Source organism: Leptidea sinapis, chromosome 9, assembly GCF_905404315.1.
Source record: "Leptidea sinapis chromosome 9, ilLepSina1.1, whole genome shotgun sequence".
In the NCBI taxonomy this organism is placed as follows: domain Eukaryota; kingdom Metazoa; phylum Arthropoda; class Insecta; order Lepidoptera; family Pieridae; genus Leptidea; species Leptidea sinapis.
The window spans coordinates 5,549,321-5,571,498 of NC_066273.1; the positions used below are offsets into that span (position 1 = coordinate 5,549,321).

Sequence of the window (22,178 nt, forward strand, 5' to 3'; positions counted from 1 at the left end):
ACCCTTAATACTATATAGATTAGAAAATAATAGTTCTTCTAAAATGCCCTTGTGTTTACTTTGGTGTTGCAAGAAAGCAAAACTGGCGGTGATCACTTACCATGAAGTGATAACGGTAATCGAGATGACCATTTTGCCAAAATCGTCATTAAACAAAATTATTTAACTTAAGATTTGCGAAGATTTTTTAAGAACGCCAAATCTTAAGTTATTAATTTAACTTAAGATTTGGCATAGTCAAAATTTACAATAAGAAAAAGTGTACAAAGATAAAACGAACAACATTGTAACAGATATAAAAAAAATCATTATTCTCTTTCTATTAGCAATATCAAACATGAGTCAGAATGTCCGTCCAAACAATATTATGGTGCCTAACAACATTAATTATTAAATTAATAAAAGAGTACAGAATATTATATCATTGAATAAAAAAAAAACAAATTATCTATAGGTCTATAGTAGTCGACAGTTTAAATCACTATAGTTCATCAACAAATATCTGAAAATATAACGTATCTTAAATCAGATTAAGTAAAATCATTGAAACAATAAAAAAAATACTCTACAAATTTCATGAGAAGAAAACTAAGGCGTAATGAATGTCTACAATCTTATCTCTCGTAATAAGATTTGAATAATTTTATGTGTCTTTCAATAAAGACGTCTGCAAGTCTGAAAATGAGACTCGAGTCGTAAATTTTTATTATAGAATGCAAACAGAGTAATCCAATAAAATAAACAGTTTCCTCCGCACCGAGAATTTACTGAATATTTATTTACCAAATTTAGGTAGACGCTCTTGAGTAACGGGTCACGTTTCAAGCCCAGAGGGGCTTAGTTTATTATTTTATATTTACAGAATATACAGGATGGTTTTTTGAGAAGGGCGGTGATGGCTAAGTCGGAGTCGGACACTAGGAGACTTAGAGGAAAGTCGTGAAAGGAGTCATTCCATTAATTTTAAACCAATAACTGCATTTTGTGGTTTTTCAAGAAACCTGGGCGGCACTGTATTGTATAGGCAGGACGTATTAATTACCATCAGCTGAACATCCTGCTCGCCTCGTCCCTTATTTTTAATAAAAAAAAATATTTAGTTTTTTTAAATTTCTTGAAATTTTGACGGAAATCGACCGACTGTATGATTGGAGCAACGGACTCTGTTGCTGATAAGGATCAATCTTTGCTAAGATATATATTACTAAAAATGAAAGCAAATAGAAAAATTTTACAAATTGCTTTTCATATCTCACTTTTACCTAACTAATAAAGGTCATTTACGGTCAATGCGTCACTGATACGGTTGGCTCAGTTGGTAAGAGTGCTCGGACGGAACCCGAAAGGCGAGGATTCTAGTCCCACATCTATCATAAATTTGGGTGCTAATTAAATTGTTTATTTAATCCCATAAGTGAGGCATATCACTTAAAAACAAAATAACAAACTTTAAGATCAATGGTACTCATTAATTATGCTTCAACTGACATTATATAATTCCCATACTTTCATGAATAATGTAAGAAATTATTTATTACCTATATTATTAGTAGTAATAGGATGAGGTTGGTTTTATATCAGTGGTTCGCTATCAAAGTCTATTTCGTAGATATATTTGCCCACCTGAATTGTATGTAGAAAAAGTCTTGTATGTAGCATGTTCGTAATTAAAGAGCCTAACTCATGTACTAAAATGTCATACTAGGCATACTTGTATCAAAACATAGCACTCAAGTTATAATGATTTTTATTCAAAATAGGATTAAACAAATCTTATAACTATGTTTACAATATTATGATTACATAAAATTAAAACTATCACTACGTGGAAGCGTACCAAGAATACTGGCAGCATGACCGCGTTGGATAGCTAGGCTGATTCGTTGACCGAAATAGCTGCCAGCGCTTGGGTTGCCAGTAGCCCTATTGAGGCGAGACATGAGTACTTTGTACATTCTCTACGACTCGGCGCCCCACGGACCAAGTGTCTCGACACCAAACGGCACAAAAATGTAAGACTCACTGAGACCGACATATTTGCGACGTTTCGAAGTCGAGCAGCAGCAGCAGTCCCAGCACCAGCTGGCGTAACTTGGACATGAGAAGGAGCCAGAGTGTCGACGCAAGTCGCGTCCTAGACCAGCGCCCTTCCCCGTACCCAAGCCACCAGAATCATTCCGACATGACGCTTGCGATCGCGGCGGCCATTTGGCTCTAAAACAGCTGGCGGCTGTTATTATGAACGGCAAATGCCCTGCTGATGATATAATGATATATAGTTATAATGATCATTATTACTTGAGTGCTAAGCTCAGAAAACATTAGCACAATTCAAGTAATAGAACCGAATCGTCTCTCAGCGGTCTCCTTGAAATTTATACTCCGTCTGCTAGGGTTGGTACATACAAAAAGTCTCAGCGGCGTACGGCGTGGCGCTCAATAGTTTTGTTTCCCCAATATTGCTTAGCTGCCATATAATTCGTATGTATGTGTGTACACTCTAGTATGATGTTAAAATACTGTTGTATTCACTGACCTGTATAAATACCACTGGACAGGCTGTTCCATATGTTTGACAGCAATTTTTTAATGCCTATTTGAAATAATTTTGACGTATAATACAAATAGCTGCAAAGGAACGTACAATATTCTGAAGTATTTTGTAGTCGTTCGTTTCCGTGCTATTTATACTTCTAGAATCAACGTAATAAAATACACATTTTTTTTTGTTAGTAGTTTTCCACCATTTATGTTTTCCACTAGGTTGCCATCACTAGTTTTAGTACCGCAGACTCTCGCTACATGGCCAACAGCGCCAAAATGGCGAATATCAAACAGGCACAAAATCAAAAACACTTTGACAGCCGCCAGTCCAGTGGTATATAGTAGAGGTCAGTCTATTATTGTATTGTGTTAGATAATTGTCACACCAGCTGTATTTGATATGTCACGTGTTAAATTAAGTTTGTCACGTTTCAGTTGTCCCGCACACACACCAATACCACCGCCACCTCCGCCACCACCACTTACCATACCACCGCACAGGTAACATCAATGTTGTACCATCATTTATTTATTTATAGGACATCCAGTTATTGTTATATTCTAATACGCTTCAAATATATTGAATATTATCCTTAGGACATGTTGACTCGCCAAAATCTGGCACGAGAGTCTCGTGTAGAGACGAAACACGTTTCGAATTGTTTAAAGGACTAATATTGGCGGAATTAACACTAAAGAAAACTCCTACTTTGATAAATATTGAATATTAACAAAATATGAGTTGAATGTGCAACAACTGAAGGTGTCACAACATGCACAGCCTTTATTTTGGTGACAACATGAAAAGTAATATATAATAAAACAAAAATTACAAAATCAAGATACATTCAAATTGAAAAGAAAATAAAAAGAAGAAGAACAGGAGTCATTTGGTGCCTAACAATCGCGTAACAATTTTTTTAAACGACTCTTTAAAAATACATACCTCACCACATATGGAGTTATAAAGTCTTGGTAGACGTGGTATGGGAGAAGATTGCTTAAGGTTATTTTTGGCCAATCATCACATAGTTCGTAAATCTACGCAAAACAAACCAACTACAGATAACGCGTGAGTTGAACGCAGAGTTTAGAAATGCGATAGTAATGTGACCTAATTATAATAAATAATAATAATAATAATAAATTAATTTATTTCAGGCATACCACCCATATAAATTATATACAGATAAGTACCGTCTTTGACAAAAAAAAACCTTAATTTGTTACTTTCAATATTCACTTAAACCTATGCTAGTTCTTTTTTTAATGAAAATACGGGATGAGACGAGCAGGACGTTCAGCTGATGGTAATTGAAACGCCCTGCCCATTACAATGAGGTGCCGCTCAGGAATCTTTGAAAGCCCAAAAATTCTGAGCAGCATTACAATTGCGCTCGTCACCTTGAGACGTAAGGTGTTAAGTCTCACTCTGTAATTTCACTAGCCACGGCGCCCTTCAGACCGAAACACAGTAATGTTTACACATTACTGCTTCACGGCAGAAATAGCCATGATCTTGCCGGCATCCTGTGCAAAGAAGCCTCCCACTGGTAAAAGTTCCTATCGCTAATGCTTAAGTTTACCTTATAAAATGACTCGGAACAGTTATTACTAAAATAAAAAAAAAAAACACGGGATCGCAACTTCAGTATTAACACGATAACACGGTAGGAGTACGATAACTGTCAAAGACGGCACAGCACTACACTGCAATTTTAGAAATATTGGCAGAAACAAACTAAAACTTCGATCCCATTATGTATTATTAATAAGATATATCTAATAATGTAGGACTTATGCATACAATCTGTGAGCAGATACTTAATAATTCTGATAGACATAAAATTAGACATTGTATTTCTTGTATTTCTGTGGTGCCTAGGTTTGATATTAGTAATTTTTTAAATTCACTTCTTCTATTTCATTTTTTAGAACAAAGCACGTATCATTCGCTCGTTCTCACACCCTGACAACATTCGATGACTCCGTAATGCCAGCCGCAGTAGGAACCAATCGCTTCAGAAGGGATTGCGAAAGACTCATCGATGGACGTGTTGTGAAGGTAGGCAGTTATTCTAAAAATTTATGCTAGCTTTTTGGCGTACTTGTACGAAAGGCAACAGGTCGAATATGTACACATTTTTGGTATTCTGCTGTAAAAGACTAGTAGCTGAAAAGCTGTTCGACATTACATATGTACATATGTACACATTCCATCTTCGCACGACACGCCACAAGTTAGGATATCATCCTCACCATCTGGATGTGTGGCGGTCCTCCACAGTGCGGTTTTCAAGGAGCTTTCTTCCACGTACTACAAAGCTGTGGAATGAGCTTCCTTGTGCGGTGTTTCCAGCACGATACGACATGGGTACCTTCAAAAAAAGCGCGTACACCTTCCTTAAAGGCCGGGAACGCTCCTGTGATTCCTCTGGTGTTGCAAGAGATTAAAAAAAACAAATATTGCAAAATTGAAAATAATTTTATTTAGTTTTTTTATAATATAAATATTAAATTCATAATAAAGCAATTATTAATCTAATTAAATAGATTAAAATCGGCTTTACACTCGATGTTAGTACCGACTAATTTCGGACAATTGGGAGGTATTTCATCAGGCAGAGTGCAGTGAGTTCGCGGTAACGTCCCGTCTCACACTGGTTCAAGCACTTGTCATTAAGAATTAGTTATTCAACTCTCTGTTTACGAGAAATGAAGTAGTCCTTTGGGTACCCATACCCATAGTGCCGATGATGACAGTGGACATTATGAGTACGTTTTGTGCACCCGTGGACACCAATAGTGACACATTATCAGTGATACTGTGCTCGTCATCACCACCGGCGCCCTTCGCGCCCCCCACCCTATCCAGCCGCGCACTATGTACCCAAGTCCGCAGTAAGAGGTGGGACGTTATCACGAAACCATCCCACTTACCCTGATGAAGGACTTCCGAATGGTCCGAAACTAGTCGGTACCGACACCGATAAAACGTGAGTAAAGCCGTATTAATAAATAAGTAAATAATGACTCACGAAAGTTTTAATAATTTAATATGATATTATAATTTATTTCAGCCAGAGAATAAGGCTTACGCAACACTGCCAGTTATGTTCCAGCCATTTACGCCCTACCCTCAATATGTGCCGGCGCCTGTTCACTACCCCCCCGTCACCCCGCTCCCTGCTCACCCAACACACTCAGCAACGTTGCCACGCACTTCGCAGTCTGAACACGCGAAAGTGCTTGTCATTGGTAAGTTAATAGTAATTCTCTTATTTAATCAACTTTTCTTTTTCACCAACCAATGTTTCTCTCAGACCAAAATTTCTGAAATAACCGTTATTCATATATTATTCCTGTATTCATATTATTGCTACGTACTTCAAAACTTGAGACCTACCCTAATATTTTACTTTGACTGTTTTGCTATTCATTTACAAAAAAAAATAATAGCTGTGCTCAAATAGGAAGCTTAATATAGTTTAAGCCAATATCTTACATTCCAGACTCTATAAAGAAAGGTGTTATGCGAACTCAGGCAACACAAACAGAAGCTAGTATAGGAAGAAAGGCAACTAACTATTTGTCACTCAGTCCGAGAACAATAAAAAGGGTAATACATTTATAATATTCGACAAAATATACTTACTATAATCCCAAAACATTGATAACCACCACAGTAAAATAATTAACGTTGCAGGTGAAAATGGTAGCTGCTGGTGTTCAGACAAATGGATTTACAGTTGGAGCCAGAAGGTTGACCAAATCCTTTTCGGAGGTAGGAGGAGAAAGATTAACTGGTCGTGATTCTGATTCTGATGTTGCAGCTGTTATTGAAAGGTAAAAATTTGTTGTGTAAAACAATTTTATCTTCACCAATACTTTAAATCCTCTATTAAAGACTCTAAAACAGTTTCAGCTTATTGCCAATATTAAAACATCCAATGTCCTAATAACTATTAATAACTATATCCTTAGAAATGAAAAAAACTGCTGATATATGGTGCATATCTGTAAAAATAATAAGTTCTGTTATTGACGTCATAGCACCATATCTAGCACTAGTTTTTAATAGCTGTATTGAACATGGCGTGTTTCCTGACCTTCTGATGTATAGTAAAATTACACCAATATTTAAATCGGGACTCACTTCTGACCCGAAAAACTATTCGTTTCGTACGTTTCGGTGTTGCCGACCCTTAGTAAAATTTTTGAAAAAATTATTTTAAGCCAAATGCTTACTCACTTTTACACTTATAAGTTACTTCAAATAAAACAATTTGGCTTTACTAGGGGACGCTCGACTTCGGATGCAGGTGTTGAACTCATCAGGAATATTTTTGAGGCCTGGGAGGAATCACAGAATGCACTTGGTATCTTCTGTGATTTATCTAAGGCTTTTGATTGTGTTCAACATTCAACGCTGGTCAGGCAGCTATGCCACTATGGTATAAGAGGATCTGCACTCGATCTTCTGATCTCATATTTATATAATAGGATTCAGAGGGTCGAGGTGAATGGCAGGAGATCTCCTGGGACTCCTCTCGGTATGGGGGTACCACAAGGGTCTATTCTTGGACCCTTCCTCTTCCTAATTTATATAAATGATCTACCTAACCTCGTAGAAAAAAAACACAAGGTGGTATTGTTTGCGGATGACACTTCACTTATATTCAAAGTGAAACGAAGCCAAGTTTTATATGACGAAATAAACAATGCTCTATCTGACATCGTGTACTGGTTCAGCGCCAATAACTTATTGTTAAATAATCATAAAACCAAATATATTAAATTCACCGCGCCAAATGTCAAAAATGTAGATGCGAATATTTTATTAAATGGAGAGGTGGTAAAACCAATGGAATCTGCTATATTTCTTGGCATTACTCTTGATTCCAAATTGCAGTGGGGCCCCCGTATTGAAGGATTGGCGAATAGGCTTAGTTCTGCAGCATATGCGGTTAAGAAAATTAGACGGTTAACTGACATAGATACGGCGAGATTAGTATACTTTAGTTATTTTCATAGTATTATGTCCTATGGTATATTGTTATGGGGCAGTGCGGCCGATATTAACACTATATTTGTGCTGCAGAAGAGGGCTATTCGCGCGATTTATAACCTAGGTCCTAAAGAATCATTAAGAGAAAAATTTAAAGAAATAAACATTTTGACTGTTGCTTCTCAATACATTTTTGACAATGTTTTGTATGTTCATAAGCACATTGAGGAATTTTCTAGAAACTGTGACATTCATAATGTTAACACGAGGAACAAACATAAACTTGTTATGCCTACTACTCGGTTGGGTCGAGTTAGTAAGTCTTTTGTTGGGCGATGTATATGCTTCTACAATATGATCCCAGAAAATGTACAAAACAAATGTGTTACGAAATTTAAGAGAATTGTTAAAAAACGTTTGTGTGGGAAAGGTTATTATAGCATAAACGATTTTCTTATGACACCACGGACTGGGATTAAAGCGAACACCCTCAGGCTCTTTAATTGTAAATGTTTATTGTACGATATTACATTGTAATCCATATTTTATATTAAAAAAAAAGCCCGCTGAGTTTCATTAATATAAGAATTCAAATATTTTTATTCAAATTATAAGAATTTTGAATAAAAATATTTTAATTTGAATTTGAATTTGAATATTACATCATCAAAATAAGTATTGTAATAAAATTCAGTACAACATCATCATCCGTTTCCATTACAACACTCGTTTGGATGAAGTAATGGTTACTAGGACTAGCTTTTTTAATGTTAGCAGTAAGCTAACTGTTTCAGAATCTTTTTTGTAGATTTATCTACACCCATAATATGAATCTACAAGACTGTTGATAATTAGTTATTAAAACATTCATGTGATACTATTACCACCCCAAATTACCAAACCCACATTCGTGTTTTAATACCCCTTATTACACAACAGTTGCATAAATAACTATTATATAATCTATTTTTGTTTAATATCTGAAACCAAATGATGTCATATTACATGAGAATAGCAGTGACATATTGTCATTGCTTTGACTCGTAATGTATCACAAAGTGATCTAGAGTAGATACTGTTTTACTTATCTCTAGACCAGAGTGGAATTCGGTTCTACTCTGAATTAATACAGAAGCTTTTTTTGGGATAATTATTAATAAAGATATTTCTGGACTTTAATATAATTTTTCAGCATAATGACCGGTGATCATGAAAAATTGCATAGAACTCAATCAGAAGAACCCCCACGTTCCCCTCGCTCACCAACATTACCTACGAAGTTACCACATTCATCTTTACAACGGGGTGAGTCGGACGACGTAACGTCATGTTCTCTCAAATCTGTCGCATCATCGCAAGTAGATAAATCTTCAGAGATGAGTGCACTTCAAATGCAAGCCCAAGAATATTTCCAGCAAAATTTTCAATTTATCCATGAGAGTGACAGAGACGACACAATCGAGGATGAATTGGAGATCTTAGAAAATAATATGCAGTTGAATCGAAAAAATTTAGAATATTTACAACAGGAAATAGCTAAACAAGCCAAAATAGATAGGTCGTTACGTTCCATTTTATCCAAAAGCACAAGTGAAGCATCACAGAAAACAATAAACTCGCACCCTTTATCAAAAACATCTACTTTTCAATCTGAACCATCAACTGAAACATCTGCCACTACCACTGACGATAGCGAAAAGAATGAAAAAGAGATAATAATTGACTTTGAACCCAGGCCAGACGATGAAGCCATTCCATATACAACATTGCGAAAGAAAAACAGAAGAATATTGCAAAAAACAATGTCTGAAGGTGAAATACTGCTTGACGCGTAAGTTATCTTTTTTACCTTAAGATAATGATTGATGATTCAATTCAAAGCTCAACAAAACATAATGATTTATTATTGATTTAAGGCGCAAATCTGAAATAAACTGTGATGGCACCAAAGATACACCAATTATTATGTCAACAAGCCAAGAAAATATGACAAAAGAAGACAGGGAACGAGAATCAACATACAAACAGTACACTATACAAAATTATGATGAAACGCCAATCAAGGATGAAGGAATTTTCCCTTATGAACCAGATGGTTCTTTTAGGTATAATACTAATAATTAAGAAATAAGAATGCCTTTTCAGCACAAGTTTTATAAATTTGCACGATCGCCTTAAAACAAATGACTAAATACTATAAATAATACATTATAAGTTATTCTTGCAAATTTCGATAAAAACATTATTTTATTTTGTTAATATGAAATAATCTCAGCTTTATCTCTACTCGAAATGCTTGCCAAACTCATATTTCACGTAACTTTCTTCTTAGTTCTTCAGAAAGCAATGCACCATACGAAGACTTTCATGAAAAGTATATTAGTTACAAGCATGAATCATTTAGAATTCGAAGCATTAGCTTTGAAGATAAAACAGAAAGTTTCGATAAGGATGATATACCACCAAGCAGGTTCGTATGCTTTGCTAAATATGCTAAATCAGGCATTGCGTTGGTATCACTGCAAATATTTATATTTGATTTAAGCTATTCGTATAAATATCTTATCTGATAATTTACTTTGCTCCTAGTACTGCAAAGTCAAGTCCTGCATCGCCGGAAACTGAAACGGTTGTAGATGAACAAAAAGTTAAGAAAAATGTTATCTCTAATAACGTCTCTAATGTTTTGGTACCATTAGAAAAATCATCGCCATGTGCATCTAATGAATCTTTAACGGTTGATCACAGCAGGTGTGTAATACTATATTATTTATTTTAGATAATACATAATGCGAAAACTTTGAATCCACTTTTAAGCACACTGCACGCACTAGATTCGGCAAAGTGTAAGTTTACATGAAGAAAAAATGCAAAAAGCTAAAATAAATGACATTGCTAGAGGTATTACAAATTAACTCTATCTACACTCAGAATATGAATCCTCTATAAAAGATTCTGAAACAGTTAACTTACCGCTAACATTAAAACAGCCAGTCTTAGTAGTAACCTAATATCATCAGAATTTCAGAATCTTTAATAGAGGATTTAAAGCATGGGTGTAGATAAATTAAATTAAATAATTTGATCATGACTTACATTGTTTGTAATAATGTCAAACAGTAGGGCAGATGACTAAATTCAGTACCTACCAAACGAGGCGGTTATTTCCTCTGCTCTGTTGGTGAATTAAGAAAACCTCACCATCTATCTGCGAATGAAATGGGCGTGACCTGTAGTTATATTAGTTGTGTGGGATTCATGATAAAAAAATTGAGACTTTTATCACATAAGTATGATTGTATGATATTTTTTCGTCTTCACTTAACATATTGGCTATATTATGTTTCTTACTTTAAATAGATTTAGTAGATCACGTCATCATAACTAATCACCACCGCCCATACTCTTGCTATACCAGAGGAGTTACAGAAGCGTTGCCAGCCTTTTAGGAAGGTATACAAGCATTTTTCGAAGGTTGGTTGTCATAACGTCCTGGAACGGCACAAGGAAGCTAATTCTACAGCTCGGTGGTACGTTGAAAAAAGTTCCTTGAAAACCGCACTGTGGAGGAATGCCACACATCCATATGGTGGGGATGATATCGTAATTTGTGGAATGTCGTGTGAAGCTGAAATTCGGCGGCAGGAATCAGGTCAAACTGCTCTTCGGATCACTCCCCGCAATTAATGCGGTAGACGACATACAATTAAGCGACGTCTCTACGCAACGCCAAGCTATCCCCCAATAATTCAAACCACTGCGTGGGGTCAAATGATTTAAGCTGATACTGGGATGCGCCAGACCAGAGATGACAGTAATTCAATATATTATAGATCAAACTTATCCCTTTTTTTGAACAAAATTCAACTAAACGATGTTGCAAAATCAGCCCAATAAACATAATAATTTCGGTTCCTTAATTTTAGGGATCAATCGGATGGATTGTGGAATGAATCTCAAACGACTGTACTACAAATTGATTCAGGAACAGACAATGGTACGGTTGTAAGGTACGTAGAAAATGATAAGTAGGTGCTTTTTCATATTGTTCTTTCTTTAAGAATGCCTTGTTTTATTACTATTCTTTATTACATAAAATATTACATCCTTTTATTTTTATAGTTCGTCAGATCTAAGCTCGTTGGCGGCGTCACCCGGGGCATTAGCATTACTCACACCAACATCGAGACGAAAACAATTACTGTTATTGCAACACCAGCAGAGGTCATCTTTAGATACTGATGCATTAGATGAGGAACTGGATGCTTCCCAAGTATGTGAAAAGAATCGTTTATGTTTAGTTATTCTATGAAATCAAACTAACTTTGGATATTTCTTACAGAGCCAATCACCTACATCTCCACGAATTAAATTAGACACTTCAACTTCAAGTTCCATCCAGCAAGTCAGACCTTCGCTGTCACCTCCTGCTGTAGTTCCTAATATAAATTTGCCAATGATGCCAATTACAAAGCAACCTCTTTCAAAAATTTCTCCTGTAGCATCTCCAAAATTAAATCACACCCCAGCAATAGCAATAACTCATCCGAGCTTAGATTTGTCTGATGTACCTTTTAAAAGAACACCCAGTTTTATTAACAAAAAACGAGAACGTGCCTTGAGCCCATCTAGAAGACAAGATTTGCAAAGAAAAGCACAACAAAAGGAACCCAATGGCACGTTACCAAACCAAATGAATCAGACCCCATCAGATCCCATATTACCTAAAACTGGAAGCAGTGATACAAGTTTAGCAAGAACTGACTCAGGAAAATTAAATACTGACGTATCAGAAAGTACGACAACAACAGAGGATTATGTCACAGCTAATTCAGATAGTTCCAAGAGAAGTAACAGCAAAAACCAAAACCAAAGTGAGTAAAACTAAATGGCTTTATAGAAACTTATCATATATGTATAAAAATTATATACCTTCAAATTATCTTTAAATAAATGCCTCAACCTAGAGTTGCGGGTAACATTAGCTATTTAACGGCCGTTCCCAATATACTATCTACAGATAGTGATAAATTACTACCTTCTACTGTCAGTAATTAGATGTCAATAATCTGAAGCTGTCCCAATATACCCGATAAGTCATTCTTATCGCCAGTTCGCTGTTGCGATTTCTATACAAGCTTCTATACCTGGTAAGCTATACGTCGACCCATTGACAGACAGCGTGTACGGATAAGATCAGTTACCATCGATAAGTTTATTGGGACAGAAAAGTCAACGATGGTTACGATTTTTCATCTCAAGTAGGCCACAACCGGAGATAGACTGAATTGGGAATGGCCGTATGCCAATTAATTAAGTACATACTATAAATATTTCAGGTCAAGAAAACAACAATAAAACACAAGAAGGATCGTCATTTGAAAGTGCATCTAGTTTATATTCCTCAACCAAAACAGATTATATTGCCGATGATTTAATTGTACCTTGCTTCTCACCGCCATTAGAAATAAGTAGCGACTTTATTGTACCGGACCTTTCATCACCTCCTTTGCCACTTCCTGACAAGAAATACAAACCATCCGTAGAGAGAATTGAAGTAAAGGCAGAAATTAATCCATCTGTAGAATACTTAAAGAGAAATAAGACTGATAATTTAAAATCAAATTCAAAGGAAGAAGATGTTCCAAAAAATGTGAGTGATTGCGTCTAAATTATATATACTGATTTAATGTAACTTACTCAATACTCATTCCATTATATTTTATTATAGAAATCAACTCGGGACACAGTGAGCCTCAAGAGTAGTTCGAGTGGTAGCTATAGTATAGGGGGTTCTAATCCTAACATATTAGATAGCACCACTGATAAAACTCCAGCTACAAAAATGAAAGATGTTCCAGAGAAACCAGAATCTCAAGAAATAAAATCAAAAGCGGAGAAATTTTTACAACAAGAACAATTAGTTCCTAAAACTGTGGTAATTTGCCTGATCAGCTGTAAATTCTGAAATCAATATATTAAACCAAAACATGTCATAGACATTTTACTTGATATATCTTTTTTAGGGTTCACTGTCCGACGATGAGAGAAGTGTCCATTATTCCTCTTCAGGATATTATGAAAGCCCAGCTGATGAAGATGATGATGGTGGTCTAAGTGAGTTTGGTTCGTTATAGATTTTAAACTCTCATCATATTGATTTGTAACTAAATTTATGCATTTTTTCATTTCAATATCGCTCAAGCATATTTTTTGTTTATTTTATCTGAAATAAAAACTAGATAGTGTTATATTGTGTTACTAGTGATAAACCGCTCATTCCTCTCGTGTTTCCTGCCCGTGAAAGCAAATGCCATTTTAAATATTGTTGACGATTTTAAGCATTTCTAAATGAGGCTTTTCAACGATATATTTTGGGGGTCTGTATCTATTGTGATTGCTGAGGAATAAAATTCCAATGTTGTCTTTGTACTTTTTATACACAGATAATGCCATAATACCATTATGTAATAATACCACTACGTAATGTTATGTTGTTAAAATTCTTTTTAGTAAATATTACTCTTGATAAGGGATTTTTTTTAGCTTATAAACATTCACAAAAGTATAGATCTGCAAGCAGACCCAGACTTTGGCTGGCTGAAGAGAAACGAAGAAAGAAAAAAGCATTTATTTTAGAATTTTCTAAGTCGTATGATGATTCAAGATCAACGTCGCAGGATCATTGGTGCAATAAAATCAAAGAGTCACATACCATTAACAATAAACCAAATCATAATTCTAATACACCTAAGTCTCCTTTAGAAGAAAGTTCGCAGGAGGTAAAAAAGAAAAAGGCTCATTTCGTTGAAAAAACAAAGAGTCTGCAGTCTTCCCCCAGGGAAAATCTAGACATTGGTAGATCTTTCAAAGAAAAATCGCTTAAAGATAAGGAAACAGACATCAGGCGACCTCTTGAACGAGAAAGACATGTTAAAAGAACTAAATTAAAAGCGAAGAGCCCAACTCAAAACAAAACAACTGATATTGGATATAGAACAGCAAAATATGAGAGACGGGAAGGTTTTGGATCTACAAGTATGAAATTACATTTAAATATACCTACTTCTGATGATTCTAGTGAACAATACAAAAAAGATGGTAATTGAAGTAGAAACTAAACGGTCAATTATTTATGTTTTCTAGTTAGAAAAATATGAAATGATATTAAAATTTTAGGTACAACAAATGGCTCTGTATCTCCTAGAAAACATAGACGGCTACGTGATAGTCCAAGGAGAAAAGGTGCTAATTCAACAGTAGCTAAATCACCAACATCTACGCATAATAGTCACAGCGGTTACAGGTTAGAAGCAATGCAAATAGTAGTCTTAACATTACACGAGTCATTTGAATTGACTGCCTTATTTCCATTATTATGCTATAAGTTCTAGGTCCAGAAGAAAAAGTGGGTCAAATGAAAGCATTTCGCTTCCTGGAAGTCTTCCTCGAAGGAAACAATCAATTCCTACATTACCTTGCATGAGTTCTTTAGAAGCTGAAGATATTGAAACTGCAAGGACCTTAACAAACGCTGGATCTAGGTTAACACCATTGCGTTATATTAAAAGCCCAAATAATTCACCTAGACATCGAAAACATGAGAAAGGTAATTTTTGATATTTTTAAACTCCATAAGATTTAAGAGAGAGTTTCATTACATGAGTTTACATTTTATAGAAACATATTAGTTTAAGAAATAAGAATAAGAGGGATTTATTTAAACAAATTTTAAAAATCGCATACAAGCTAACATCTAAGTAATCAACTGTAAAAATAAATAGAAAAATTTTACAAAACTAAAATCAATATAATGCTTAGCTTCTTAGAATAATCTCACAATGACTAATTAATATTCAAACAGTAATCAGCAGACCCTAACTGGACAACGGTTAAATCGGAAAAGAGCCGACGCCAGTGAGTCATCGCCATTTATAGATATGTCCCCACTCTTCTCCTTTCACTTTCTACGGTAGAATATATTCTCACGATAAAACATTTCACTAATAAGGGTGCAAAGCAACGCTTATCGTCCAATAATCACAATGTTAAAAACATACACAAATTAATGTTTTGGTTTCCAAAAAATGATTTATATTTCTCACATCTAGAGCTTCAACTCCAAACAAAAATTGTTTTTAGATGGAAAATTTGGAAAAGCGGCATCGGCAGAATCTCTTCGATCAGTATCACCTGGTTCAGACTCTGTTTTTTACTCAGAACAGACTGAGAACAGCGCAACAGCTGACGGCGAATCAAAGGCTCATTGCTTGCATTGCGGCAAAGAAGTGCAAATAGTTACTGCTTCACATGAGCACGACAGCCGAAACTCTAAGACTTCTCATACCGATGTAAGTAGTAACTGATGATTATTTTCTTTTTAAGTTTAATCTTAAGAATTGATAGCTCACATAGGCTCACAATTCATAAATTGAGAAAAATATCCTGTGCTACAAGAACTTGAAGTAAGTAGCGATAATTGAACACAAATAAGATGCAAATGAATAATTTAAAAAAAATCCGCATACTACATAGTATGGCTATTCAACTTTTTATTCTTTCAGAATGTATATAGACAAATCCATTGTCAAATATTGAAACGCTACGGTATTCACGGAAATAAAACTGATGCAAATTTTCTGCATTTGCACAAGTGAACACGGCAAACGCTATGGTCGTAGTATGCTACCGTGTCCCCGTGGACACGACAAGACAGCCGTCATAAAACTGCTAATACCTACGTATCCCTAGAAATAAACACCGGTTAGAATTTAGTACCAGTTGTATTATTAATTGCTCTTGGTTCTAAGAGCTATAACACAAAGCGCAACGCTTTTGAAGACAAAATATAATATTAGTATTTATTTGGCTTTAGCTGGCGGCGGCCATTTTTGTTTAGCATACAACGGGAACATTATTTTGTGAACTTTTTTTAGAAAAATATAATACTTTTTTTTGAAACAAATGATAAGTTCATTTTATTATAACAACATGTCGAGAGTCTATAGTAAACTAATACAAATAATTCAATTGTAATATTAATATGTTACGCTTATAGCCAAATAGTCACAATTACTCGTACAACTCTGAAAGAGCGGCATCATTCACAGCACGAATCTATCATAAATCACGTTTTTTTGTTTACAATAACCAAGCTTGTTTATCTAGCAACCTGTAACATAAACGGCATAATGATACCTCGAGTATTATAAACAAAAGTGGGTATCACGTTTCAAGCGATCAGCGCCAAATTTGGTGCCAAAACAGCTCAGCAAGTAGCTTCCGCAGAAGCCACGCGCGGGACGTGCTGGCATATCAGTTGAAATAATAATGCCTTTGAGAGAGTTTTGAGAAGTTACACAAGTGAATGAAAAATTTATTCAGGAATCCTACGCTGATGCAACACCAGATATAGTGCCTGCTCCAGCCGGGTTTGCAGACTCGCCTTCGTGTATGACAACCAAGAAACATTCGAGTGGCAGTCGACTGTATAAGAAACTGGACAAGCGGTATCGGTCGGAAGATAAATCGAGACACCATTACCGTCAGAGACAGGACGTTCGTGCCAAGGTATCAGCTTATCTTACAACTTGCAGAAATAATAATATATATTTAAGCACGTATTGTCAATGTCCCAGCACTCTTCCGCACACATACGAGGGCACTGAAAATTTCGGGAATGAAGAAAGTGACACAACATTACTATTTAAAAATGTATTTATTGCTTTTCGAAGTATTCTCCGCGAAATTTCACACATTTTTGCATACGATGGAACCAATCATTGAAGCAACCATTCCATTCGGAAGTTGGGGTCTCCAAAATGGCCGTTTTGTAGGCGTCCCCAGCTTCTTCAGGTGCAGAAAATCGCTGACCACACAATTTATTCTTTATTTTAGGGAAAGTATAGAAATCATAAGGGCCTAGGTCGGGGCTGTACGGCGGATGGTCTAATAATTCTATGTTTTCTTGCTCTAAAAACTCTTTTGTTCTGTGCGCGGTGTGAGAACTCGCATTGTCGTGATGGAGGATGATGCGTAACTCCGTAAAGAGAACTGGTTGCAGTTCTTCTGCTTTTCTTGACTCACTTACGAAATGGAGATGCGTTCATAGAGAATGTATGAAAGAAAATTTCGAAATGTGCCTGAGCTCTGGCTTTACTGATATGTGTGAATCGACCTGTTATAAAAGATCCAAAATAAGTTTCTTGTCACTTCTCATTACAGCTTAACCTTGTCTTCTTCAGCTTTTCTGAAGAAAAGACCTGTGGCAAACAAATGCTAGCATACCATTCTGCATTAACCGTTCTTTGTCCCTCTAGAGGAATAGTCGCAACATGGCCGGTTTTGGAAACAAACGTGGCCACCATTTTTTTGCAACATTCCGTGAACGAACAATTTTTGTTGGCTTTAACTCATCTTCGAACACAAAAACTCGTGACTGGTTTTTTGTTTCGGGTTCATACGCGTATATCCAGGATTCGTCACATCATTTGAGGATCCTGCGTGGAATCTTTCAAAAGTTCTGACGCACCAAGTAACGCGAGCCAATTTTTGCTCTTCACATAACAAATGCGGTATCCATCGGGAAAACAACTTTATTACACCTAATTGTTCATGCAAGATTTGTTGTATTTGACTCATTCCAATGTCTAAAGTTGCCAGAATTTCGCAGTATGTCACATGTCGATCTTCCTCAATCAGCTTACGCACAGCATCAACGTTTTCTTTGGTGACTGCAGTTTTTGGACGACTTATAATAATAACTCTAGATATACAAACATACACTAATGACGCTTCGAAAAAAAAAATACGTATTTATTATAACTATTTAAAAACATTAGATGCACTTAAAGCCTTACCACCGTGAACGTAAGGTTCAATTGAAAAAAAAACTATCTAAAAAGCAACGTATTTGTCCAGTGACACTTTTTAGAAAATATATCCCTACTAATATTATAAATGTGAATGTTAGGTTGTTTGTTACGCTTCTACGCCGTAGCTACTGAAACGATTTTGATGAAATTTGGTACTGCGATAGACTAGAGCTTGGGAAAGGACATAGGCTACATTTTATCCCGGAAAATCCATGATTCCTGAAATTCACGTTGATGAGCTATAACAATACCAATAGCAGCTTTAGTTTGCCATAGCAATCTACCTCCAAACAAGATTCATATAATATGTTGGGAACGGGAGCGACAATGGGAACCGGAACTGGAATAGGACACGAGATAATCTTCAATTCTAAACTTGCTTATTATTTAAAAAAAAAAGTTATCTACGCGGACGAAGTCGTGGGCGAGTTCACGCTCTTCATTACGAACTATTATGAAATTAATAGATTAAATATGAAAAAAAAAAGCCCCCTGAGTTTGTTGGGCCCATTCTTCTCAGGTCATTTATTTTGGAATGGGTGATAGTTTTTTGACTTTCAATAAGTGATGTCACATCCTATTTTGAATAAAAATATTTGAATTTGAATGTGAATTATATAAAGATATTTTATACAAGATTATATTTTATAAAATTCTATAATATTTCATTTATTATTATTATATTATAGTGATAAAAATTATAATTAATTTATATCAAAGTGTGATTTGGACAATATTTATAATCTATGTAATATATAACTTTATAAATTATGTATGTATGTTGTATTAAAACAGTCAGAAGAAAGGGGAAAAGAAGAATACGCTAGTGAGAAGCCACAAGATACAAGAATCGCTCGCTCAGCTGGGAACAGTCTTGATAAACTCTCTTCCAATGCTGACCTCGATGGTAAGATTAACTCTCAACTAGTCTTTATCAAACGCATCTACTAGTGCAATTAGGAGAACTTACAATTTTTCTTTACTCCTTATACAATACTTTTTAAATCATAAATTGATACACGTCAATGAAAAGTATAATGAACGAATTATTATGGGTACCACAACGGTGCCATTTTCCGCCGTGAAGTAATAATTTATAAGCGTGTGTTTCGGTCTAAAGGGCATTGTAGCTAGTGAAATTACTGGGCAAATGAGACTAAAACATCTTATGTCTCAAGGTGACGAGCGCAATTGTAGTGCCGCTCAGAATTTTTGGTTTTTACAAGAATCTTGAGTGGAACTGCATTGGGCAGGTCATATCAATTACCATCAGCTGAACGTCCAGCTCGTCTAGTCCCTTATTGTCGAAAAAAAAATGGTCAAAAAAATTTTTTTTTCGTTTTTTAACGTTTCGTTCACAGTTCACTTCGAATAAAAGTTCTCGATTTTTTTATGGAAGAAAAGCACAACTATGGCAAGGGATCACCTGATTGTTAGTAATTTCCGCCGCTTACACTCTATGGCAATACCAGAGAATTTACTGGAGCGTTAGCCACCTTTTAGATGAGTGCCTTCGACAAAAAGATGGTCAGTCCTCTAAGGAAGATATTATTATCCATCTCTGACAGGAATCTGTCACAATCTGAAGGAAGATATTATTGTCCCTCTTTCTTAAATCAGTTCATGCAGATATTTGAAGGCTGTCCACGTTATTGTAAATCCCTCTGGTGTCTGCGATCACTTATTATTAGATGACCAGTGGGAGGCTCCTTTGCACAGGAAGCCGGCTAGATTATGGGTACCACAACGACGCCTATTTCTGCCGTGAAGGAGTAATGTGTAAACATTACTGTGTTTCGGTCTGAAGGGCGCCGTAGCTAGTGTCTGAACTTAACATCTTATGTCTCAAGGTGACGAGCGCAATAAAATTGTGGGTTTTTCAAGAATCCTGAGCGGAACATTATAAATGTGAATGTAAAAATCGTGAGATCCTCGTGTAATATAATTTTAGGGTTATAAAAATTACAAAGGTTACTGTTTTCCATGAATCTTGCTAAGAGTTTTTGAGGTAACCCGATACAAATTTTATGTTAGGTCCGTCCACATATGACGAATGATGGTATGGAAGGGAAAATAATCATTTCCAAAGATCTCGAAATGGGAACGTAGAACGAATTTGGGATTATTTGTGAAATCCAAGATGGCCGTGACGGAACGCCATGATATCAAAAATGTTTTCACAAGGTTCTTGGGGTAGAAAAGCAAACTTGGGGTTATTTTTAGTATTCAAATTGGCGGCCTCGCAAAACTTTCATAACAAAAATATATACATATTTCCGAGCTTCTGGGAAGATCAGAGGTGAGTGCCGCTAAAAATTATCATTGCAACGATACGAATAGATCTCCCAAAAATCTAGGAGGTGCAGAAAACAAATTCGACCCGAGTTCGTTCTCCCCCATAATCTTGGATATCAATAATTTTTTTGCTATAACAGTTTAAAGACATTTTGAAATCCGAATTTACTACCATTTCTGGAATCCAAGACTATGATTTCAAAAACATAAAAATCGTTTACAATTTATCGGATCACTCATGTATTTGCCTGTTTGTCCGCCTACCAAGGTACATCTAACTCGAGGACGATCTTTGAATCAGTTGATATTTTCTTACTAAATAATTTATAATGGTTTTTATTAATAAAAAATGTTTACATTGTCGCGGGTTAGTGCGGGTAGTATTAAATAACTCTAATAATGATTTTTTTAATATATGTAAATAAATAAAGAAGTATTTTAGCAGAACAAGAGGAATATTCTGGAAGCTCAGACGGAGCAGAGAGTCGTGATGAAAAAGGCGTATATGCAGCGCCCTGGTGGTGTGGAAATTGGATCCTTCTGTATGAAAATGATGACCAGTGGACAAGAATACCACCAGGTACCGCAACTAGGGAAAAGAGAGTTCGTCCCCAAGCTATTTAATGAATAAATTTAACTGTAATGCAATTTACTTCCTTTTAAGAGGGCTGTTACCTAAGCTTATTACGCCCGTTGTTGTCAGTCCTACGTCCGTTCCCAATATACTATCTACAGATAGGGATAAACTACTACTTTCTACTGTCAGTAATTAGCTATCAATAATCTGAAGCTGTCCCAATATACGCGATATGTCATTCTTATCGCCTTATATTAGAACGCGAGAATTGCAATTTCGATACAAACTTCTATCGCTAGTAAGCTTTACGTCGTCCCATTGCCAGACAGCGTGTACGGATAAGGTGAGTTACGATGTTTGTGTCAAGTAAAAGATAGACTGAATATTGGGACCAGCCGTAAGTAATTCGTTTTTTGGGTGGTATGGTTTTTTACATTCAATAACTGACTTGAGAATCATATTATAAATTTGAATTTGGTACACTTTTTTAATGAGATGATATTTAGGGAACCGCATCCTAGATTATAGCTTATCTCGCCGGTACCGAACCCAGTAGCAATAATCGTAAATAACTACTTTTTTAATAATATGGGTAGTATGAAAATCTTGTTGATTTTTATATGTCTTCAGTGAACTTTATAATAAACATATAAAACAAATAAAAAGCATCGAACAAAATATGTTTTTGCAATAAAACCTTTTCTTCCTTTCTTCTTCTTTTTAATTATTGAGAACTTGTTTACTTGCATAGTACGAACCCATTACACCCTGCACTTCATCGCTTACAATAACAACGACAAAACACGGTCGGGTTTTGTCGGCTAATTACGCTGATGGGTAACTTTGCCAGTTAATTTATGTCAGGCGTTATAATAGTTTT

General features: G+C 35.6%; 1 protein-coding gene across 1 annotated transcript in view; it reads left to right on the plus strand.

Annotated features, from left to right (window-relative positions):
- LOC126966076 (uncharacterized) overlaps positions 1 to 22,178 on the plus strand; it is a 266,679-nt gene that overhangs the window by 243,439 nt on the left and 1,062 nt on the right. Inside the window, exons 8-29 of the mRNA XM_050809952.1 lie at positions 2,980 to 3,045; positions 4,480 to 4,609; positions 5,625 to 5,802; positions 6,057 to 6,163; positions 6,251 to 6,390; positions 8,745 to 9,383; positions 9,469 to 9,657; positions 9,885 to 10,022; positions 10,142 to 10,303; positions 11,479 to 11,562; positions 11,675 to 11,825; positions 11,895 to 12,426; positions 12,892 to 13,205; positions 13,284 to 13,490; positions 13,579 to 13,669; positions 14,099 to 14,653; positions 14,732 to 14,858; positions 14,947 to 15,161; positions 15,695 to 15,903; positions 16,937 to 17,122; positions 19,222 to 19,333; positions 21,167 to 21,301. Coding sequence (XP_050665909.1) covers positions 2,980 to 3,045; positions 4,480 to 4,609; positions 5,625 to 5,802; positions 6,057 to 6,163; positions 6,251 to 6,390; positions 8,745 to 9,383; positions 9,469 to 9,657; positions 9,885 to 10,022; positions 10,142 to 10,303; positions 11,479 to 11,562; positions 11,675 to 11,825; positions 11,895 to 12,426; positions 12,892 to 13,205; positions 13,284 to 13,490; positions 13,579 to 13,669; positions 14,099 to 14,653; positions 14,732 to 14,858; positions 14,947 to 15,161; positions 15,695 to 15,903; positions 16,937 to 17,122; positions 19,222 to 19,333; positions 21,167 to 21,301 — 4,667 coding nt within the window. The remainder of the gene's footprint in view (positions 1 to 2,979; positions 3,046 to 4,479; positions 4,610 to 5,624; positions 5,803 to 6,056; positions 6,164 to 6,250; positions 6,391 to 8,744; positions 9,384 to 9,468; positions 9,658 to 9,884; positions 10,023 to 10,141; positions 10,304 to 11,478; positions 11,563 to 11,674; positions 11,826 to 11,894; positions 12,427 to 12,891; positions 13,206 to 13,283; positions 13,491 to 13,578; positions 13,670 to 14,098; positions 14,654 to 14,731; positions 14,859 to 14,946; positions 15,162 to 15,694; positions 15,904 to 16,936; positions 17,123 to 19,221; positions 19,334 to 21,166; positions 21,302 to 22,178) is intronic.